The 22,919-nt window shown below is 40.5% G+C and overlaps 1 protein-coding gene across 21 annotated transcripts in view; it reads left to right on the top strand.

Moving 5' to 3' along the window:
* adgrl2b.1 (adhesion G protein-coupled receptor L2b, tandem duplicate 1) overlaps positions 1 to 22,919 on the top strand; it is a 102,909-nt gene that overhangs the window by 55,056 nt on the left and 24,934 nt on the right. For 16 of the 21 annotated variants that reach the window (XM_023965754.2, XM_078934005.1, XM_011486950.4 and 13 more), the window contains 5 exons: positions 463 to 1,263; positions 11,444 to 11,740; positions 13,840 to 13,940; positions 15,228 to 15,413; positions 17,280 to 17,318. In XM_023965754.2, the coding sequence (XP_023821522.1) occupies positions 463 to 1,263; positions 11,444 to 11,740; positions 13,840 to 13,940; positions 15,228 to 15,413; positions 17,280 to 17,318 (1,424 nt within the window). The remainder of the gene's footprint in view (positions 1 to 462; positions 1,264 to 11,443; positions 11,741 to 13,839; positions 13,941 to 15,227; positions 15,414 to 17,279; positions 17,319 to 22,919) is intronic. The other 5 variants (XM_023965755.2, XM_078934006.1, XM_078934004.1 and 2 more) reach the window with 1 other exon arrangement.

Raw genomic sequence — 22,919 nt, 5'->3', positions numbered from 1 at the left:
CTCCAGTCATGTTAGTATGCATGTGCAATGTGTTCACACCTCAATTTGTTCATGTGGCATTTGACATAAGAGACAGACTGCTATTTGAGAAAAAAATTAAAACACTGTGACCTCTTCTTCCTCCATTCCCCTGTCTTTCATTTGCAGGGTTTTTAAATTTCGTTCCTTTCCTTTATTTGGTTTTGTCCCTTTTAACAGTGTAGCGGCAGACTTTTTAGGTGCAAGTTCTCTTAACCTCTCATCTTTCATTCTGAATAATCCCAATGAGACATTCATTTTTTTTCTTTTCTTCCCTATTCATTAGTTCAAAGCACTAGTCAAAAGCTTCCTCCAACGTCACAGTCCCTGATCTTTTGTCTTGCACTTGAGTCACACAGCAGCAAGAACTGTGACAAATGTCAAGTGTGTATTTTAATACTTTGCTGTGTTGTATTTTGTTTTGCTCTCCATCTCTGTCACTAGTTTTCATTTGTCCTGGGACTCTAAAAGGAATCGGAGCAGCCACCTTCCTGTTTGAGGCCGAGCAGCAAGCCGGGTCGTGGTGCAAAGACCCTCTGCAGGCTGGGGACAAAGTCTTTTTCATGCCCTGGACTCCATACCGCACAGACATGCTCTTGGAGTATGCCTCTCTGGAAGACATCAAAAACGGTCGTCCGACGACCTCCTATAAACTGCCGCACCGCGTGGACGGGACAGGCTTTGTTGCGTATGATGGTGCCATCTTTTTTAACAAGGAACGCACACGCAACATTGTTAAGTTTGACCTCCGCACACGCATCAAAAGTGGTGAGGCCATCGTCAACAATGCCAACTACCATGACACTTCTCCCTACCGTTGGGGTGGCAAGACGGACATTGACCTAGCAGTAGATGAGCGGGGACTGTGGGTTATCTATGCCACAGAGCAGAACAATGGACGGATAGTGGTGAGTCAGCTCAACCCATACACGCTCCGCTTCGAGGCTACCTGGGAGACGGCGTACGACAAGCGCTCAGCCTCCAACGCCTTCATGGTGTGTGGAGTGTTGCATGTGGTGCGCTCAACGTATGAGGAGAACGAAAGTGAAGCAAGCCGGAGCCAAATCGATTACATCTACAACACCAAACTGAGCCAGGGCGAGTACACCAACATCCCCTTCCCTAACCAGTACCAGTACATCACCGCTGTGGATTACAACCCAAGGGACAACCAGTTGTACGTGTGGAATAACTTTTACATCGTCCGCTACGACCTGGAGTTTGGCCCGCCGGATCCGGCTGAAGGTCAGAGCTGCTTCATTTTCCTGTTGTCCGTTGTCTTTTTGTAGTTCATCTTTTGTTTGGCTGCAGTGAGCAATGTCACAGATGGCTGTCTTTTAATTTTGGATCCAATCCAGGTGTGATAAAGAGAGGAGGGCTGTGTTACGCTCCAGGAAAAGCCTCATTACTATTTCCTTGCCTTTCGGCTGCTCCCTTTAGGGGTCGCCACAGAGAATCATCAGGGAAAGGCCTCATTTGCAGACCGAAATTACAGATTCACCTCGGAATGAGAAATAGCTTCCTGTGGGGTCGTGCGGCTACAAACAGCCGCTTCTTCATTACGTCTAGACGGGCCGAGGCACTCAATCCAGAGGGTGCTTGGAGCCCATCAAATTCTTCAATCTTGGGCCTTATCAAAAACCATTATGAACACTGCCCTCCTGAACTCCTCTCTCATGCTGGGAACATGTCTGAGAAGTATTGTGCACAGTATGACAGAGGTTATCCACCACCCCCCACCTCTGGATTTTAACTTACGTTTCCATGGCTACCTCTTCAATTTTGCCAAAGCCATTTTTTGTAACAGATGAGGAGATAATCACAAACCTATTGCAGGCTAACATTTTTGAAAGGCTGAAATGTGTGCGAGCTATAGAGCACATGATGCATCTTTGTAGGAGAATGGCTGGAAAGGAACATCTATTACAGCGATGGCGGTTAAAGGTCCTGAATTAATCTGTGGAGTGCTGTGAGGGGACATATGTGTCATCAGACGGCCATGTTATGTCAGCCTGATAATGGGTTTAATTACCTGACAGCAGCCAGTTTATCCCATACAGCCCAGATAAGTCTCTTGTGTGAAGTGGGGAAACAAGAATCTTGACCCGACTCAATGATACGTTGGAGGCTCATGTTGCTCTCCTGAGCACTGAACCAGATTAGGTTATGAGTTTTAACTTCTAGTTATTTGGGAGGGAATGCAGAGGTGGGGGCGGGGTGGGGGGGTGAGGGGGTGGGGTGTAACATGATGCTTGACCTGTGTGCTGTTGGGGGGGGGGCTTCGGCGGGGCCGCATGCTCATGAACTCTGGCCTTGTGTCAACACGTCTGTTTGTTTTCCTGCTGTTCTCTGGAATCTCCGGAGCATGATAACTGGACCCCCAAAGGGAAGGGGTGGTAAGGGACAGGTGGTGCAAGCTGGTGACAGCTTTGCGTAGGTTTGCTCAACGACCAAGGTTTTGCTTAAAAGTTCATTGGAAAAATGATTAAAATCACAGAAACTTTAATGAGTTCACTTACCTCAAACTCTATTGTGTATTTAGGGAAAATTAGCCCCTAAATTATCATAATTATGCTTGTTTTCCTTAAAGAGTCTCAGGGAAAAAGAGGGCCACTTGTCACCAGTGAGCCCGTTTGCACGCACACAAAATTCTTTTGTGTTGTGGAATTTTTCAAGTGACGTGGTAAATGTCCTTTTACCGATAACAACAATCCAACAGTTATCCATCCACCAATGAGGTTTTGGATTAAAGCTTCAGTCACTACTGACCTTATGGGGGGATATAGGCTGTATGTAGGTAAAATATGAAGATCCTAGCCTGTAGAACAAAAATATTCACGCACATTCTTTTTTCTAAAGCCATGCTGCGAGTGACAGGTCGTAGCGAACAACTGTACAACACGCAAGGGTGAAGTAGATGAGATGCAGTCATGTCGTAAAGCTTTTTCATGATTTCAAATCCTAATTATTTTAGTAAAATTGTTCAAACGCAATGCATTGTTATCTCTATTCACCAAACTAGTGAACAGAGACGTCTGGGGAATATTTATCCACTTGATTTTGGAATTGTAGATCCGGACAGCACTAGAAAATGGCAAACGTCATAAAGGGATTTGGACCCAACGATAGACTTCTCCCCATAAAGGAGATAGGGTTTTGCTTTTATTCACTATCATCTAAATATTTTGTAGTTCTGTCTGTCTAAAATGTGCAGAAGGAACCACATCTTACAGAAACTGCACCAGACTCTGCGTATCCAAGGCAACCGTTGTTTTCTTCTTGCTGAGTATAAACGAACTGCTGCAATGTGTTGTCTATTTTACAGACATATTAGTTCTCACATTATCATTGCTAATGCTAAAAGCATTACAGTTATTAACAACAAAAAAAGACTCAATGAAGGTTTAATGTTAAATAGCTGCAGAAAATAGGTTGTTCTCTACAAAAAATTTAACCTTGGACAATGACTTGGATTTCCTGATGATCCAATTTCCACTCCTATTTATCCGATTTTTTTTTTTTTTTGGACACACAAACAGGCTCCCTGATCAATGCTAGTAGCGGGTTACATGCTCTTTCCACTGTCATTTCTGTGTGGACAGAAATGCCACACAAGCTCGTTGCTGCAACTTGATGCAGTAACTGAACGGTGTTTGATTTCAGTCATTACTCTAAGTGCTGGTTTTCTGCGACTTTTCTGTCATTTGGCTCCAATCAAAAAATGTACTTTTGCAACATACATTGTGAAAATGAATCATAAAGTGCGCTTCATGGAAACGATGTGCTCAGGAAGGAAGCACCTCGAAATGCCAAGGCCACTCCACACTCTGCGAAAGGCACTAAAGAATAATTGATTCTGATCGTTTGTTTTTTCCAGGTCTTCTTTAATGTGCTGCTCTTAAAGACTTATCACTGCCCACGACATGTGGAATTTAACAACCTTTTTCTGCAGAAAAGACTAATGGTCCAGGAATAATGTATCACTGTCTAAAACTCAAGGACACTTGAGGCACAAAAGAAATTAATTGTGCCCATAAAGATTCATTGACCACACAGGGAACTGAAGTTGAGCCCCAAATCCAGTGGATCTCCTCTCCTTTTTAGCACTCGAGTAACAACAATCAATGTCCGTGTCCTTTTCTGTCAGAGGCATCAACCTCGGCTGTGATGCTACAGAGAAACTGAAACACCAGCAAGATTGTGGGTTTACATCAAGGGAGTTAATGGCAAAGTAATAAAAGCAAAGAAATAATTGACCTAAGCAAGTTGTCTTTTCCCCTCACTTGTGGAGGGTTTTGCGCAACGCCGTGTGCTGCTAAGTACTGGCCCCAGTTGAAGTGATTAACTTAGATCACTCCTCACATTGATCTTTCGGCTGATGATTATTCCGAACAGATCACACGGGTTTGGGAAAAAAGAAAAATCTTCTCGCCGTTAATGAATTGTGAACCAATATTGAGGGAGTTCACCTCTTCGCACATCTACCTAATAAGAGCTCATGCCAATAAAAGGAGCACATCTAAGTGCCCACGGTTGCAAAACTTGGAGAGACACCGGTAATCTATTCTCTGTGATGTGGAAAGACATTTAACTGATTTCTTAGCTAGTAATTGCAGGGAGCATTTCACACTAACAAGGAGAGAAAGGAGAAAATGAATTTGTCTTTGAGGTAGCATTGATTTGAGACCCTAAAGACGAGAAGCATAAAATTGATGGCTTTGTCCAAAAGGCTTATAGCTGCTTGGAGAAGCTAGCAGCAGCAAGCAGTAAGCGAGCTCTGTGTTAAATTAACAGGGACGGAAAAAAAAAAATAGTTTTTGCATTCCTCACCGCCAAAGTGGGTCATTTTTTTTGCCTTTTTTTCTCACGTTCTTTGTTCTTGCCGTCTTGCAGTTTTGTGGCAAAACCCCATCCGACATGTCTGTGCTGTGTCTAGCTTTTATATCCTTTTTACGATGCCTTCAGGTGAGCCTTCAAAATGAGGACATTTATAGATGTATCATGCACTAAGCCTGCGTTTCTCCCTCTGAAGCATGATCTTTAGCTGCAGAAATTGAGTCTGAAGTGAAGGAGTCTGGGGATTTGGAAGAGCTTTAATTGTTGTGCTTGCTGGATTATGACAAGAAAGTGTTTTATTGGACTTCATAGGTGAACATGACAGAGTTTCAGATATTTCTGTCCCAATATATATATATATATATATATCTGTCTCCATGCATGTGTCTGTTCTGTGAACTGGTTCTCCATGTCCTCCTGACTCCGACTGTCTAGATGTTCCTGTGTTCTGCCCGCTGCTCCTCAGTATTTGGTTTCAAACCTCATAAATTACCCCACACAGACACAAGATATGTCGGGCAGAGCTTTTCTTGTCTATTGCTCTTTAAAGAACAAGTGTCAGCTCTGCAACTGTTTCCTATAACTTTTTTTCTTCCTTTTCGTTTTAGGGATAATGACACATTCTTTAGTGTCAAATTAGAGAGTGCAGAAGAATAGTTTTGCGGCTCTTTACCTTCCCAGCTTCAGTCATGCAAGCCTGAATCAGGCAGAGCAGCATGGGTAACGAAAGACCATTTGATGTACATTTCATGTCCTGTGGGATTTATTTCTCTGTCATTAATTATCAGCATGGGCTACAAGCAAAGATGAAGAAGTGTGACTGTTACCTCATCATTATCCTTTAAGACATTACTGAGTCAAGCTGAACGGTGCAATACATGGATTGATAAAAGAAAAAGCACACAGTTTTTTCAGATGGAGTCAAAACCATGATGATTAGATGCTGAGGGCAGCTTTGTTTGTTTTTTAAACTATTTTTACTCCCCTTTTGGATCGACAGACAAAAGCACAAAAAAACGCTCCCACAGTTTCCAAAGACTTCAAAAAAAAAATCCCATGATGACAGTCTCAGCTCAGCTGCATGGGTGTGTTTATTAGGATTAACTCGAACGTGATTCATCTTCAAAATTAAAACCATGTAACACAGCTTTGACGGCAAGTTCCTCTGCTCTTAATAGCAATTATTTGTCAGCTTTTAATCCATTTATTCTTGTCTCTGCTGGGACAGGTAGTTTTTTTTCCCAGTACTGAAGTGTGAGCTATTAAAGCAAGAAGGAACCTCAGACGCAGACCTTTCATCATCCGGTTACGGTTTAATATTTTTGTCAGCCTTCTCTCAGATGCATGTATGACTCGAAGGCGCTATGAAATGATGAAACTAATTTAGCTCTACCTCCAGTGTTTGCACCGATGATCTCGACGGATAATTCTCTGTTCCCTAATTTACACTCAGCTCTGGTCGCAGTCATCTTTCAAAAGCTCAATCTTCGACTCTCCCATTATTTACAAGAGGTATTATTGGCCATATGGCAACAGTATGCCTTTAGTGTCAAATTTCCTGTAAGGAGTGACTTCACTGCCTCTTGAGAGAAATGGTAGCTAATTGGTGCAGCCCTCTCTTGGATGAGTGCTATCAGAGGACACGAGGCTCTTGCTGGAGGGGGATTTGCTCTTTGCAATCAAAGGAAAATTGTAGCGTGCATAGTGCAAAGGCATCAGGACAAGCCTGCAGAGGCACTGCTATCTGAGCACATTACTTCACATAATATAGGGTAGATGTGTTGCATGTCTGATGTTCTTGACGGTATAGACTCTGATTTAAATGTGGAGATATGACGACTACGAACATCCACATATATGGTAGCATGCCTTTGATTAAAACGTCAGCTGACATCTGAGTGCCCTCCTAATTAAAGCAAAAGGAGAGAGCTTGAAAGAGTGAGCATGAAAGGCGACAACTAAGTATCTAATAGCATTAACAATTAATTAAAAATGGAAGTGTCATTTTGGGGTTGTCAGAAAATGCTTAATGAACGAATGATCGTTTAAAAATGTCCTTGAGCAATCAAAAACATCTATGATTTGCTTCTGAATATTGTTCTCTGACATTCCTCTGGTAAAAACAGCTAAAACAAAGCAGAATTCTGTGGAAAAATGGTGGAACCAATAAGAAATCTTTGGAGAACGCACAAAAAAATACCATTTGTGGATTAGCAATTGAAAAACACAGTAGTACTTTTCAAAATTAAACTCTTTTGCACACCAAAAAAAAGACAAAACTGAATATTTCTTAAACAAGATGATCAATAAAATAAACGTGTGTTTTTAAGGGAGATTCTGGCAGAAATTTAAATAAGGTCTGCAGTAAATTTGCCTGCAGTAAAGAGCTCAAAGCCTTGTAAGACGTTACAACATCCGGCTGATTGACAGGATACATGTCCCCAAAGAGAGAGCTGTCACTTAAAACAATGGAAAGGCATTACAGAACTCCTTCAAGAAGATAATTTAACACAGAATGTGGCAAAAGACGCTGTTTGTTCCCTGTCCGGGGTTGAATATCGTAATGATAAGGTCGCAAGCGGAAAACACAATGGCAAAAAAAAAATGCTTCCCGACAGATAAATTTAAAGTAACGTGCTCGGAGAATGCACAAATAAGAAGTCAGAACAAAAGTCAACAAGGGCAGGTTGGTGTTTGTTAACTGTGAGAAATCCTTCAAAGCTAATTGGATCTAAAAACAGATAAACCCATCATTATCAACCACACAGAGGCAAAAGGTTTATGGAGGGCTAAAGAGAAGCAATCATATATGGATGTAAGTAAGTCAATCCCAAGTCTGCACAAGAAAGAGGATCAGAACTAGGTTTGGTACATGTCTAACAGTCCATCTAAAGAAGACAGCTTGAAGAAAACAATCTGTGCATTGTTTGTATGCCTGTGGATGCCCCATAAGTAAGGCCTAAGTCATAAGCACCCATATGGACGGGGTTGACCAAAACGAGTGCTTTGGGTTTTTGGGTTGTCCTGGCCTGTGGACGGGTCGTAGAGTGAGTCTTGCAGCTTGTGCGGTCACCTCAAAAGACGTTAGGAAAATGGAGCATACTGTTGTCGTGCGTGTGGCAAGTATTTGTAAGGATAATGTAAGTTACATGTACTAATGATGTATGCTGTTGTATGGTGCCCTTATCCAACACTTGAGGCGATAACAGGGGTTTGATTGATGAAAAGCCTGCAACGCTTCTGCATCTCACCTACTAGTGTTCGCTACGACCTGTTGCCTGCAACATGCACATAGAAAAATAAACACACATGAACACTTTTGCTCTACGGGCTCACAGAAGGGTCCACGATCTTCAAATTTCCTGTTCAGGTTTGCCCATTTTTTGCCCGCAGACACTCCGTATCCAACCATAAGGGCAGTTGTGACAAATGCATAAGCAGGAAGGATGTTGGCTGCTAACTTTACTTTAAATACACAATTTTGTGTATATGTTATCCACTGAATGTTTTTTTTTAATTGAAAGCAGATTTTAGTGGTCCATGGAGCAGTTTTTTTATTTTATTTTATAAAAATCTTGCAGCAGAGCGTCAGAACTCAGTGACAGTTCAGATCTGGATCTGACTGAAATGTTAAGCAGAAGAAAGAGGGGAGGGGGGGGGGGGATTACCAGCCTCCACCCTGCTAGTCTGAGCTGTCAGCTGCCTTTGGAGCAATCTTTCATTATTAAAGCTCTTTCTTTAAAGAATTCAATCTGTTCCCAAAAGGCAGAACAGAGGAGGCTGAATGATAAGTCGAATAATCAATTAGTCAATGGACAGAAACAAATACCACATTACACGTATGTTAAAAAAAAGAGGAAAAGTACAAAAATGAGTATTTGAAGAAACACATGTGATCTATTTTTGAATAAGATATTAGTGAATCTTAATAGATTTGAAGATTTTTTTTTGTTTATTTAAAAAGTTAACTGCTTTAATATTTATCTTTTGGTGGGATTCAATGCTGATTTTTCTTCTTTTTTTTGGTTAAAATATTATAAAACACAAATTTGGTTTGAAAATAGATCTATCTATTTTTAAAAAGCCAAACACAAAAGGTAAATTGACTTTTTTTTTGCAAACCCCTACTTGAATAATTTTTTTTAAACCCTCCAATCATCTTTTAATTTATTTTTAAAATTCCCAGTGTTCTTTTAATTATGATCATGCTATTTTTAACCAAACCTGTGTTGTTTTCTGGGACATAGTTTCTGCAGAGCGGCAGGAGTTCATTGGAATTTGCCTCCTAGTTGTGGGAGCGACTGTTGGCATGAAGCAACCCCGGCCTCCTGTTTGCATGCTCTTCTGCTTACTTACAATCCCTCGCACCCTCAACCTACCTTTACCGGTGCAACACAAGTGGCGAGCAACATTAGAGCTATCCAGTCGTACAGTTTTGATACCAGCCTGGACGAGGAAATCAAAAACGTACATGGATCTATTTGTCTACAAATGGATGCATCAGAATGGAACAGAGCAGGGAGCTTGTGGCCCGCCCCGCGTATTTTCTACCTAACAAAAAAGCTCTTTTTTCACACTGCTCCTGATTCCCATTTTGAGTAAAGAAATACTCAGAAATTCAATTTTGAGCTTAACTTTCTCAGTATATGTTGTTGTTATAATTTAAACGCCACAAGATGTTAAAAAACAATTTTCATGGGAGTGGGTCTTTAACTATTACTTTTCTAATAAATAAACTAACATTTTTGGTAAAAATGAAGGCTGAAGTGTTTGTACACTGACCTATTCATTGATAAAAAATAAATAAAAAGATGCCATTGAAAGCCTTTGCATTTTTATATGCTAGTATGTTGTGATCACTTGCACTTCAAAGTAATATATTCATGTCTTGAGTTGGAGAAAAATGGGAGCTGGTTAATCAGGGAATGCAAGCACCCGCTTAGACTCATCCCGCTGGAGTTTATATGAGGCTGTAGAAAAGCAGGCGTTTGCTCAGGTATGGAGAAATGCAATACTCTCTAACCAAATCACACTTGCTTGGATTGCATTATGTGCGTTGAATCAATCAAGTCTGTTTATGACTATTCTTTTCTAAACCAAGAGGTAGAACATTTCCTTCATTAAATAATATATCTAGAACTTTTTACATATATATATTTTTTAAATGTTCCAGTGCAATTATTGTGTTTTATTGCGTCTCGAAGTAAACATAAAATAATTAGAACAAAGCTTATGCACTGAAGTATTAAAACCTGCTAATGAGGTGGATTTCTGGGTATAATTTTTGGAGTTTGTCTTAAACCTCCGGGCCTTTTTGACGGCTGCGAATGCAAACTGCACATCAGCTGTTCGTCGGGTGGCAGGCTGTACATGCCAGTTGGTGTTTAAATCCACAGGCCAACTTTTGAATGTGTGGGTGACAGGCACACAATGACTGAATGAGTGTAAGGTAATTAGCCCGGGCTCCTGTCAGGGGGAAAAAGGTCACCGTGTGAAATGTCACAATTCAGCCCACTCCATATATTCTGCCCCTCTACCCCTACTGCCAGACTTCCTCTAGCTGTGGCCTGACTTCATTCACAAATACCAGCTTTGTAAAAAAAAAAAAACTCAAAACATTTCACCTTAATGAAAAAAAGTTAAACTCTTCTTGACAGGATGATTATGAGAAATATGAAATGTCAGTTCTGTCACTGTTCTCACTCAGGAAATGGACATACCAGTCCAGAGATGGAGTTTTAGATAGCATGATATTGCATTTTCCTTGAAGCACCGAGGAAACCTGAAGGCAACACTATAAAATGTGTCTTTCAGTAAAAAAAAGCATGCATGGTCATTCATGCAGGAGAAGTTCATCGAAGCAGCCGTCAGTGATGCAGGCATGTGTACATTTACACAAACACTAACCGTGTTTCCTCCTTTATTTCTTATTGGCTTTTCATATTGTATTACATTTATGGATTCCCCATCTCTGCTTCCATTTTCCTGCTTTCTTCAGGCTCCCTGCAGCAATCTGTCCGTGTGCAGGGATTTTAAGGCAAGACGCACCTGAGAAATGGAGTAAACACAAGTGCGCTTGCACACATGCACTTTTACTCGCAGATTTGCTTTGGTGGGCGTTGACTGAATACGGTGGAATCACATTATTGCTGATGTATGGTTTTTCGCTCCGGGCAGCGCAATTCTCCTTCTGCACACCAGCTTTATCAAAGGGAAAACAAATGAACAAGTCGGTCTTTGTCTTGGTGGTTGACATTTAATCAGCCCAAAACTGACGCTGCTGAGAAGAAATCACTGCTGTGTCAAAGACTGGCCTGCTGCTGCTGCTGCTGTTTGCCTTATTTACTAGCTTAAGTAAACTAGTAACAACGGGAGGAACATTGACTGAACGTTGACTGTTTTTCTTTTGCTTTGTTTTGTGAGAGACCAGCATTCGAGTTGAGTTACAAGTGTAACCTCCATGATGCTTTTATTTTCAGGACTTGTGGGTGGCTAAGCACAAAGCTCACAACTGTTGCAGGTTCCTCACAGATGGAAACTGCATTTGTGACTCAGTCTAAAGCAGCCCTCTACTCCTCTGTGACTCTAGTGCCGGCCATCGAGGGCGTCTCTGTCTCCTCATTTACACCCAAGACCACCACAGAGTTCACCTCCACTGTTGCCACCATGAGGGGCCAAAGTGACACCACTGTTGGGGGATCAGATCCAAGAGAAGGAAGAGATCCCTTTGAGGGCAGCCAGAGCTCCGTAACGTCGGAGCCTACAGTTCCTGAGCTGCCGCAGACGCCAAGGCGCTTCTGTGAGGCGACCAGGAGGAGGGCTATCGACTGGCCCCAGACTCACACTGGGACCACCGTTGAGAGGCCCTGTCCAAAAGGGACTAAAGGTAGGTATTTTTCTAAATGTATTTCAGTTTATATTTTTGATCTGTTGTTGAACCTGGATACTTCTTTCTTATTTTTTTACAGATTATAGAGAGGATAAAATACCCCAATGCAAATTTCAACAAAAAGTGTTTTACGTTTATACTGTTTTAAGAAAATTTGCTGTTTTATGTGAGAGATAAGATTATCACTTATTGTCAAGATCACTTTACTGTATATAAGAACTGGACTGAGTGACCCCTCCCCCCTGGCGTACCAAACAAAAAGTATCCGCTGGTTCCAAGAGGCCAAAATCCCTTCTATTGAGAAAAAAACTGCTATTATTTTGTCAGAATCTTCTTGCTAATATTCATTTTTTAATGAGATGCTTCCTTATTGCAAGCTCTTCAAGTTATAAACAGATCAATCAGATGTGGGTGGAGCCTGCTGGGCCACATGACGAACATTTGAAACATTTGATTGACAGATTCTCCTAAGCCCACTTTTAAGTGGTAGGGGTTTGGACTTCCGACAAGCTCACTCCTGATTAGTCAGAGTGGTTGGCATAGAAACGTTGACTCAGACCAATCGCTGCTTAATGACGTTGTCTGGCCCCAACAACGTCATCCATTTCTCGAAAAATGGCTTCTGAACTGACTTAATTTTGTTTGAGGCGGAAGTCGGTCATTTTCTATGGGTGACGTCAGACTCACTCGCTCCAGTTCTCATTTTTAGTCAGTGGCCAAGATATGTAGCAGCTAGTATCGCTAGAAATTCCCTCAAAGCTAGAAAAAGACCTCTTTCATCTCTAATGATGTTATTTTCTCAAATTGGAAAATGTAAAAAATAGAATTGTATTAATTCCATTACATTTTAAATTGTGACACCAAAATATTTAGTCCAGTTCTTTGCTTAGCTCACCACCTCTGGAACTTGTTAGTTTCAGATGTTGGTGTAATCTAAAACAAAACAAAATAAAACAAATATTTTCAACTACAACTATCAATTAACTTACTGTGAGTTTTTTGTAAGTGAATAGTGTCACTAGATCACAATTGTCTACTCATAATGGGGCAAAAGCCCAAACAATGAACTCCAAATTAAATCCTTTTATAATTAAACTCATCAGCAGGTTTACGCCTTCCCTGATGATAAAATAAACAACTTTTCAGGTGATTGTATATACCATTCAAACAAAAATACACTTTACATTCCAATGTTAATATATGCATTGTTGTTATTTAATTACAACTTTTTTGAATCACCTTGATTAATCCTTGTTGTTGTTTGCATTAACAAATGAAGTCTAGCAATTATTTTTTTATCATAATATGTGCAATCAAAGCTCCAAATGCCCAGACAAAATGTTTTGAAAGGGTATTTATTTGAATGATGTTATTGTTATTTACATCCTAATTTAAATTTTCTGGGTTTTGTAGCCTTTAAGAAAATCTGCAGCAGTTTTAAGTAGATAAAAAGCAGAAATATTCTGTGGCTACAGCAGTTTCCTGAGAGGAAAATGTGAATTAATGCTGTTTTTTGCTGTTAATTTCAATACTTAGAACTTTGCTGTAAACAAAGGAAGTTTGCACCGAGGACATGTTTTTGTGATGCACTTTAATACGTTGATCTGACATTAATGAGGTTGGAGTGATCACACAGAAATTGCATTTACGGCTCGTCGCAGAAGCCGACAGTACTGTAATAATACGAAGCCGTACTGCTGAAGAATAAAACCAAGAAAGTGAAAATGTTGGAAAAAGAAGGAGATGAATTTTCTGTGTTGTTGTCAATAACTCAGGAAAAGTGTGTTACAGAAATGCTGGCAGATTCTGTGGTTTTAAAGGGGGAGTGTGGATGTGGTTCATGAACAATGACACTTTTTTGTTAAGTGTTTTTATCTGTTACATCTAAACCGTACAGGAATTTGGCACCCCCTTGTTTTAAACGCATACATGATAAGCAGCTCTTCCAGGCTTTAGGATCAATTGAAAGTCGTCCTGCTGCACTGTTAGTTTCCTGCTCAGGAGATTTTGTTTAAATGAGAGATCAGCAGGAGACGCTGGATCCGAGCAAAGCTTTGGCTTCCCTCCAACCGCTGTGTTTTTCTGCTCTGCTGCAGGCATCGCCACTTTCCTCTGCAGTGTTGTGGGGACCTGGTGCTCCAAAGGACCAGACCTGAGCAACTGCACCTCCCACTGGGTGACTCAGGTGGCACAGAAGGTAAAAAGGAGAATTTGTCCAAAAACATGGCTAAAATCATGTATGCACTGTTCTTTATCTCATTTGTGTTGCATTTCAGGGCGTGCTAAGAACGCTGTGATGTGTATACTCTAGTAGCAGCTGATAGAATGAGCAATTTGAAATATCTAGAGTGAATGGCATGATGCTACTGAGAATAGCAGAGGCAGGGCTTCTGGTGTCTGCTGCTTTGATGTTGTGGAGGTAGAAACCTAGATGTGCAGATTAGAGCTACGATAGACGGAATACTCAATAATGCAACAGAGAGAAAAAAAACAAAATGGATAGCATTCTGAGGGAGTGATTGTTAGCCTTGACCAAGGTCATAGAAAACAGAAAATGTATAATATTTATGTATGTAAGTACTTTTGTAATATGTTTGCAGCTGGGTGAGTTGTCAGAATGGCTAAAAATAGCAAAAAGAAGAAAGTAGTCAATTTATCTGCCAATACAGCAAATAATTTGTACTTATTATAAAATGTCAAAATCTAGAAACAAGGAGTTTCACAAAAGCTTTAAAAAAAAGGAGAAATAAGCTAAAAAGCTATCTGTTAGATAGAATTAATTCAATTTAACTGTTATACAGCTCAATAAGCTGTATAACATTTGCTAAGCAAATGTTTGGTAGTTTTTATACATTTAACTGTTGATTACAGTGACAACAAAGTAGTGCAATAAATGGAAATGACTTATTTTAGAACAAAATTTGAAGGTTTACAGCAAAGATTCATTGAAATATTTTTCAAACCTGCTAAAATATCTTGAATATCTAAAAACAAGGTTTTAAATCTTTGCAAGAATCTAATAGTTTGCATCATACTCAGAATTGAATACCAAGTGTACAGTATTTAAGTGCAGTCTTAAAAAATGTACTTATTGAAGACCTCTAATCACACTTAAAGATTTAAAAGGTGGACAGATTACAAATGTTATCGCCTATCTCTTTTAATTTAAATTAAGTGAATATTTGTGGGAACAGAATTGCACAGAAAGGATAAGTGGATGTGAAATGTGTGTATGATGTGTGTATGATGCTTTTCCGTGAAAAAGATAATATATTAGTAAAAGAACAGATTCAGACTGGTGCTTACTATATTCTTTTTATCACTATAGTTTGTGTATTTTGCTTTTACATAAGTTACAAAATCTTTTTTTCTATGGAACAACCCAGGTTCCAATGGATGTACAGGAGATAAATTATTCAAGGTTGATGTTACGTAAGTATGACTTCAACCCTGACACCTACTTTTTTTTTAATGCTGTTTTTAGATCCGGAGTGGCGAAAATGCAGCCAATTTAGCCAACGAGCTAGCGCGGCACACGCAGGGTCCGGTGTTTGCAGGAGATGTCAGCTCCTCGGTGCGCCTGATGGAGCAGCTTGTGGACATCCTGGATGCTCAGCTGCAGGAACTGAGACCCAACGAGAAGGACTCAGCTGGCCGCAGCTTCAACAAGGTGCTGTAAAATCCTCTCTGAACGTCTGTCTGAGCTGGAATCAGCGTCACAACATTCTCTTTGCAGGATAATGTAGTCTGTTCTTTCATACGTCTATTACCACTTCAGGTGAGGGGCTAACGGGCAGATTTAACCCTGAGGGGGACCCCTTTCCCCTACAGCTCATGGGTAATTATGGGCTTTTGGTTATATAAAAAAAGGTTCACCTGGCAGTTCCACCTTAGTGAAGCTAATGGCCACAATCCCCCTCAAGAACACAGAATAACTCTTCATTGCTGACAAGAGCAGAACTGCTGTCTCCTGGAGCTTCTGCAGGCACCCAGGGAGAAAAGAGTGGGCCCAAGATATACCTACTTCAGTCAGCTGCTGGCAGTCCCACAGAGGCTTGACTGACAGTTTGAAAAATTGCATAACTATCCAGGCTTCGGAGACAGTTACAGCACAGTTGCTCTGTAAACAAGGGGATTTGAGCAGGTTTATTTTCCAGTATTTTAACAAAATGCATAATTAATAAAGGGGATTAGGACAAACGAGGTTTCTCTGCAGGAAGTTGCTGTCAAACTCTACAAAAACATTTCAGTTTGACTGAAGACAGATGAACTTTTTTTCTTTTTTTTTGAAATGTGTACTGAGAGACATCTCTGTTTCATGTTGTTACAGCTGCAACAAAAGTACCTCACACATGCGGCAAAACAGGGCAGCGTGAAAAGCTACTTTCATCTGGATATTAAGTTACTCTTGAAGTGGACTGCTTTGACTTTGAAAATGAAATTATTCACTTAAACTGTTTGGTTGGTTTCTCCTGACTTTGTTCTGTCTCTGCGTAGTTTGAAAATCTAGATTTGTGGCTGAAAGGGTTTTGACACAATCTGAAAGCCCCCCCCCCCCCCCCCCCCCCCCCAAAAAAAAAAAAAAAACGAAGTATAAAGTAGAAAAACATCATTAATAACTTTGTACAAAAAAACACAGGAGTTAGTTCGCAAAACAATCAAAGAAAATCCAAAGTATTTCACATATTTCTGATTACTTTTTTAGTTTGAAACTGTTTCCAATCACCTGCCCTGATGGACGACGTTGCCTCTCTGATTTAGACGTTTCCTCCACAAAGTAAGCTGTAACGTTATATGGCCAGCATGTGAACCCAATTAGGCCTTTAGACACGTCAAGGACCTTCTAGTAGACTGATAGTTGATGGACTTGACTTGTGAAATAAATAAGGAAGAAGACATCAGACGAAGAAGACATGCACGCAATTAGAAAAAAAAATTTGTAAACTTGATTTGCTTTTTAAGATAAAAACCACCATGATGGGATGTGGTTATGTGATGCACTCCGTCCTCCACAAATCAAGTGGTGCCCTCCAGCCCTCGACTAAAAAAACACTTTCTTTTTGTGTTTATGATGTGAATACATCTTTTTTTTTTGCAGTTGATATGATAAAATCTTTGTTTTTGCCAACAGAAAGCAATAATCTTTGCAAAAAACTGACTCCATTTGAATTTCTCCATAAAATGAGGCTTGAACGACTTCATTTTGGATAGATCTTCTCTGTGTATTTTGAAGCAGCAACAACAGATAACATCAGTAACCACGTTCAGCATTTCTTTTTCCTTCTCATTGTCTGTCAGTTTCCTTTTTCACCCTTCTCATTTGTACGTAATCCTAAGGATTCTAACATAATTAACATAATTTTCCCCTGGAAGCTTTTAAAAGCTGTTGCATTATTTTCAGGCTATAGTTCACAGACCTGTCTCTTTCCTCCTTTTTTTTCATTAGCTCTGTAACTGATGCTGAGTTGCATTATTTAATGTTTCCTGTTCTCTTCCAACCTTTCTCTTATGCTCGATTCTCTTTTGTGTGGAAAAGCTTCAAAAACGAGAGAAGACATGCCGAGCGTACATGAAGGTATAACTACCACATTGCTCCCCTCCCCACTCCCCCAATCCCTGATGTCTGGCTCTCAGCATGCAGCACACTCTGTCTGTGTCTTTGGATGTGTATGTGCCAGCTTACCTGCTCGTATAATGCTGCTTTTGTTGTTTGTCTCTGCGGTCTTCTCTCCTTTCGATCCTGTCCATCTGAGGACAACCCCCCCTCCTCCTCCTCCACCCCCCCCCTTCCTACGTCAGTATAGTTTTACTTTTTTTCTTCCTCTGTCCTCCTCATCTTTCTTCAACACTTTTCCTCACTCTGTCACTCTTGTTGGCTTTTTACACGTTGTGTGAATAATTGACTTCCCACGGTCATAATTGCACTTCCCTGTCAGCCAGGAGTGTGATCAAAGTGGCACTGGCTCGATTGTCACTTGCTGAGATGGTACAATCTCCAGCCTCCCCCGTCCCCATAGTGATAAATAAAAGAACACATCCTGTCCCACTGAAAACGTGTTTCTTCTGAGGGATTAATTGCAAACGCAATTGTTTTGTTGGCGTTATAGTCGGGTTCTTACTTCACCTCTATCAAATTGGAACAGCTTACTGTCTTGGGAAGGCTCTGTTGAAAGACATAATATTAGCACAAGGGAAAAGATAAATAGCATAGAATAATAATAATTTAAAAAATGTTTTCTTTTTGACTCAAAGACTCATGGGGTGCAAGCCAAAGATGTTTTTACTTTAAGGGTCTAATTTACCAGAGAACAAAAACTGTTGTGCATTTTTTTCTGCTGCATCTTTCAAGGTCATTGTGTATCTCAAACAAGAGTTTCATATTATTGTTCTTTTAGCGTCCAGTTGTACTGGTTAATATCTGGGAACGAGCTAATACAGCATGTATTTCTGGTATTTCTTGCACGCTTAAGTTATGAAATTCTGAAAGTCTAACATTAGTTTGCAAAGACATATTTGTAATGTTGGTCCTTCTGTTGTCAGGCTGTCTATAGTTGGCTTTGAAATATGGCAGCTATGAAGGAATAAGAAAAAGAAAAAAATGTATTCATCTTCTAAATGCGCTTTGTCCCTTCTGGGGTCACAGGAGCCTATACCCGCCACTCACGGGCGAAGGCAGGGAACATCCTGGTCAGGTCACCAGTCTGTCGTGGGGCCACAAATTACACTCACATACACACCAATCACAATGTATAGCCATAGCCAATTAACCAATGGATCATGTTTTTGAATGGCGGGAGGAAGCCGGAGTCCCCGGAGAAAACCCACAAATGCACGGGGAGGACAGCAAACTCCACACAGAAAGGTCCCCCATTGGTTTCTGTTCCAGGTCCCCCAGCTGGGACTTGAACTGGGGGCCTTCTTACTGTGAGGCAAGAGCGCTAACCACTGCTCCACAAAAAAGTACAACATGTGTAAAATATTTTAAAATGACATACGTAAGTGAAATTATTCTAAAAATGTCTCGGAGACAAAGACTTGTGTTTTTAAATAAAATCACAAGTGTTTTGCCTTTGAGCTGTCAAGGAAGAGAATCATATTCTTTCGATGTGTAACCTCACATGTGTGTGATTTTTGTGTCCTTGGTGACGTGGAGCTAACTTACTAGTCAGATTTTTGTAACATTTTACAGAAAAGTTACCAGTAAAAGTTTATTTATGTAGCTTGACCCAGAAAGGTTCACAAAGTTCTTTATAGTGCAGGTTAAATATACTTAAGACAGGATAAAACAAGACAATAATGGTAAAAAAAAAACGTAAAATTACAAAATATTTAAAATTCACATTTATCTAGATGTCCGCTGAAATGAATAGGTCTTCAAAGGAAACGGAGTGATATAGGTGCAACTGCCACATGATGGGTTTTTTTTTCAACTGAAACTTTACTGACTTTTGTAGAAGATGAGGCCCCTATGCTGATGTCTTGACGTAGAGTCATGGCATCTAGACTTAAAATCTTCTTCCTTTAAATATTTCATCACAATTCCAAATGCTTCATCAGTTTCCTGATGTACTCTCATGTCATGTATTTATTAACTAGCATTTATTATTTGACTATTGACCATTTCCTGGTCCATGCTGGTCAGTGCATCTGCAGATAACCCATGTTCAGGAAAGCTGTTCATTCCTCCATTAAGAAACAAAAAAATATATATTTAACACTAAAAAAGGATTCTGTGTTGGCATTTCATTTTACAGTAAAAAGCAGCTATTTGACTTGTTTTTTTTACTGTCTGCTCAAGGTTGAAAATGTATAATCTGCTTGCTAATGCCTCAGTCACAGCTGCAGGTTTTTGGGTTGTTTGGGCCCATAGAGGGTTGTGGAGAGGTAGGGCAGGTGTGTCTTGCAGGTGTGTCTTGCAGGTGTATAGCCACCTTAATTTAAGTTTAAAAAATGGAATTTACAATTGTTGTGCGTGTGTCTATCATGATGTAATCGAAGTTGCATGCTCTTCGTACAAGTGATGCGGTCGAATGGTGCCCTTATGCCACACTCCAGTTGTTGGTAAGGTGCTGCATTTACAGGGTGCACAGGTGAAACCTAAGTAGGACGCCTGTTAGGTGTCCAAAAAAACTACGCACCGATTGTCTAATTTCCTAATTTCTAACAACCAGGCTGCTAGCAAGGAGCGCACACTTATCTCATGATCAGCACTAATGGTCTCTTGTGCAGTCTGCATGGTTCAATGGGAAAAAAATGAAAAAATCATTACAATGGGCCTGTGTCACGCCTACTTCAGTGTTGCCTAAGTGCGTAAAAATTTTCTATCGTACAGACTCACCGAGCGGTCTACGATCTTGATATTTTTAGCCTGCTGACGGTCCATCTCTGCCTGTAAGAGCGGATGTGACTAAGGCATTGTGTGCAGCACTACTTTATGAAAGGTTTAACTTTAAGCAAGAGACTGAAACTCAGTCTGTGATTGTCTTTGATTTCCTGACATTACAGCTGGTAAAAAAGTCCTTATAGTTTCTGTTTTGAACTTTCTGCTCTTAGTAGGTGAAGCTTGAATCGGTGTTGCCTCTGCCCTACAAGTCACTCCTCAACAGACACTCATCCAGTTTCTTTCTGTCTGAAAACACACAAAATAATTTTTCAACACTCAGAGGGAGGGATCCAGGGTGGGCTGAGTACAAGACTTACAAAGTGTTAGTGGTGGTAATGGTGGCGACCAAGTACTCTAATGACGTGACTAACTCACGTCGGTCTGCAGTCAAACGCCTCTTTAATGTGGATTGACGGGTTTGTCACACAGTTCATCCCGTCTGGACTTACACAAACTAGCAAAAACAGAATCTTTAATGTTCAGATCATGTATTTTATTTATGTAGGTTCTTCTTCAGAGTCCATCCAACTACTGTTCACAATAGTTTGGAGGATCATTATTGGTCTGGGCAGCCTCTGTGTTGACCTAATCACTGAACTCTCACCATGTGTTCTTCCAGTTAAAGCCAACCCACACAGGCTTCCTGCGGTTTGTAAACTGACCTTAACCTAGACTTGGATTAAGGAGGACACATTCTGAAGACAAGATCTTTCTTCTTAAACAAAAACTAAAGGCATATGTTCTCTTTTTTTCTGCTGCTTCTGTTTTTTTTTATCTCTGAAGGCAGACATACCTCCATCTAGATACACTCATTGTTGCTAAGGTTACTGCGTATATATAATTATATATTGGTGGAGATTGTGGTTGACATTGTTCCTGCATGTTTTCATAGGTATAATCCTATCACTGGTCAATTAGTCTTCTTTCTCTTTCGGCTTTTCCCATCAGGGGTCGCCACAGCGAATCATCCTTTTCCACCTCACTCTATCATGGACATCTTCTGCCCTAACATTAGCCAACTTCATGTCCTCTGTTAAGACATCCATGTATCTCCTCTTTGGCCGTCCTCTTGCCCTCCTGCCAGGCAGCTCCATCTCCAACATCCTTCTACCAATATATCCACTATCCCTCCTCTGAACATGTCCAAACCATCTCAGTCTGGCTTCTCTGACTTTGTCGCTAACACAGGCAACATGAGCCGTCCCTCTGATGTACTCGTTCCTTATCCTGTCTAACCTGGTCACTCCTAAGGAGAACCTCAACATCTTCATCTCCGCTACCTCCATCTCAACCTCTTGTCTCTGTCTCACTGCTACCGTCTCTAACCCATAGAGCAGAGCTGGTCTCACCACTGTCTTGTACACCTTTCCTTTGAGTCTTGCTGGCACTCTTCTGTCACACAACACTCCTGACACTTTCCTCCAACCGCTCCAACCTGCCTGCACTCGCCTCTTCACCTCTTTTCCACACTCCCCATCACACTGAACTGTTGACCCCAAGTACTTAAACTCCTGCACCTTCTTCACCTCAGCCCCCTGTAACCTAACGCTTCTACCTTGATCCCTCTCGTTCAGACACATGTATTCTGTCTTACTACGACTGACCTTCATGCCTCTTCTTTCCAGAGCAAACCTCCACCTCTCTAGCTGTTCCTCCACTGGTCAATTAGTAGTTTAAGTAATCACAGCTGTGACTAATTGGTTTAGTGAACTGGAGCTTGTTTTGGTTAATTACAATTATTGTGGCGGGTCTTCCAGTGGTTAATGGGAGCCTCGGTTAAATTGTCACTCTGAAACAAACAGCAAGAGCAATCTAAGGGCCAAAGCCTGTTTGGATTAATGAAATTCACTGCATTTCTTCATTTTGCCACTCGAGTGTCTTGAACTCCCCCTGCTCGGGTCAAAAGGAGATGTGGTTTTATCAAAATATAAGACAAGTGTGGGTTTGCGGGAATGTTTTGCTTACTTATGGCTCATCAGAAAGCAGGAAATTAAAGTCTTGCCATTGTAAACAAGTAGGAAACTCCTCAACCCCGCACCACTGTTTTGAGTTAGTGCACAATTATGGTCAAGGATTTCGTTATAATGCCCCCTTTCCTCCAGGAAAACCAAATCAGTGGATTCTATTATTGAAATGAGTGTATTGTTCTTGACAATGATTGTATAACGATTCAAAGCCCTTTTTTTTAATACTGCATTGTTCAAAGCAACAATTCATGGGAGAAAATGGTAACATTTATTTTATTTATATATTGTCTTTATTTGCTTTGCATAAAAACAATAAAAAACATATACCAAACAAAGGTTGAACTTGGTTTAGCATCTTTGGTTTAGTTAAAGTCCCACTACGATCAGCGTTCCATGAGGTCTTTTAATTAGGATTGTCATTTTTAGCCAAAATGTAAAAATCTGTGTCATTTCTTAGGGTATAGTTTCTGTAAAACAGCAGTAGTTTATTAGAAATTCACCTTTGAATTGTGGGGGGGACGGTTAGGGTGGAGCAACTCCGCCCCCCCTTCCCGTTACTGAGAGCTTGGAGCAAGGAGCTTGTTGCCCACCCAGCGTTTTTTTTCTGTCAAAGAAGAAAGCTCTGTCAAAGAAGAAGCTCTTTTTCAAACTGCACTTTTTTGTCTACTCCTGATTTACAATTTGAACAAAGAAAGACTCAAAAATGCCATTTTGTGTTTAATTTTCTTTATATATGTCCTCCATCTTTAGAAAAAAAGCAACAATAACATGTAATAAAAAAACAATTTTAATCGGAGGGGGTCTCTAAGAGTCAGAACTATAACAT

This window comes from Oryzias latipes, chromosome 17 (assembly GCF_053564925.1).
Source record: "Oryzias latipes strain Hd-rR chromosome 17, Olatipes_Hd-rR_3.1".
NCBI classification, from domain to species: Eukaryota; Metazoa; Chordata; class Actinopteri; order Beloniformes; family Adrianichthyidae; genus Oryzias; species Oryzias latipes.
Note: the sequence above shows the minus strand (reverse complement) of the source record. Positions and strands in the feature narration are given on the sequence as shown.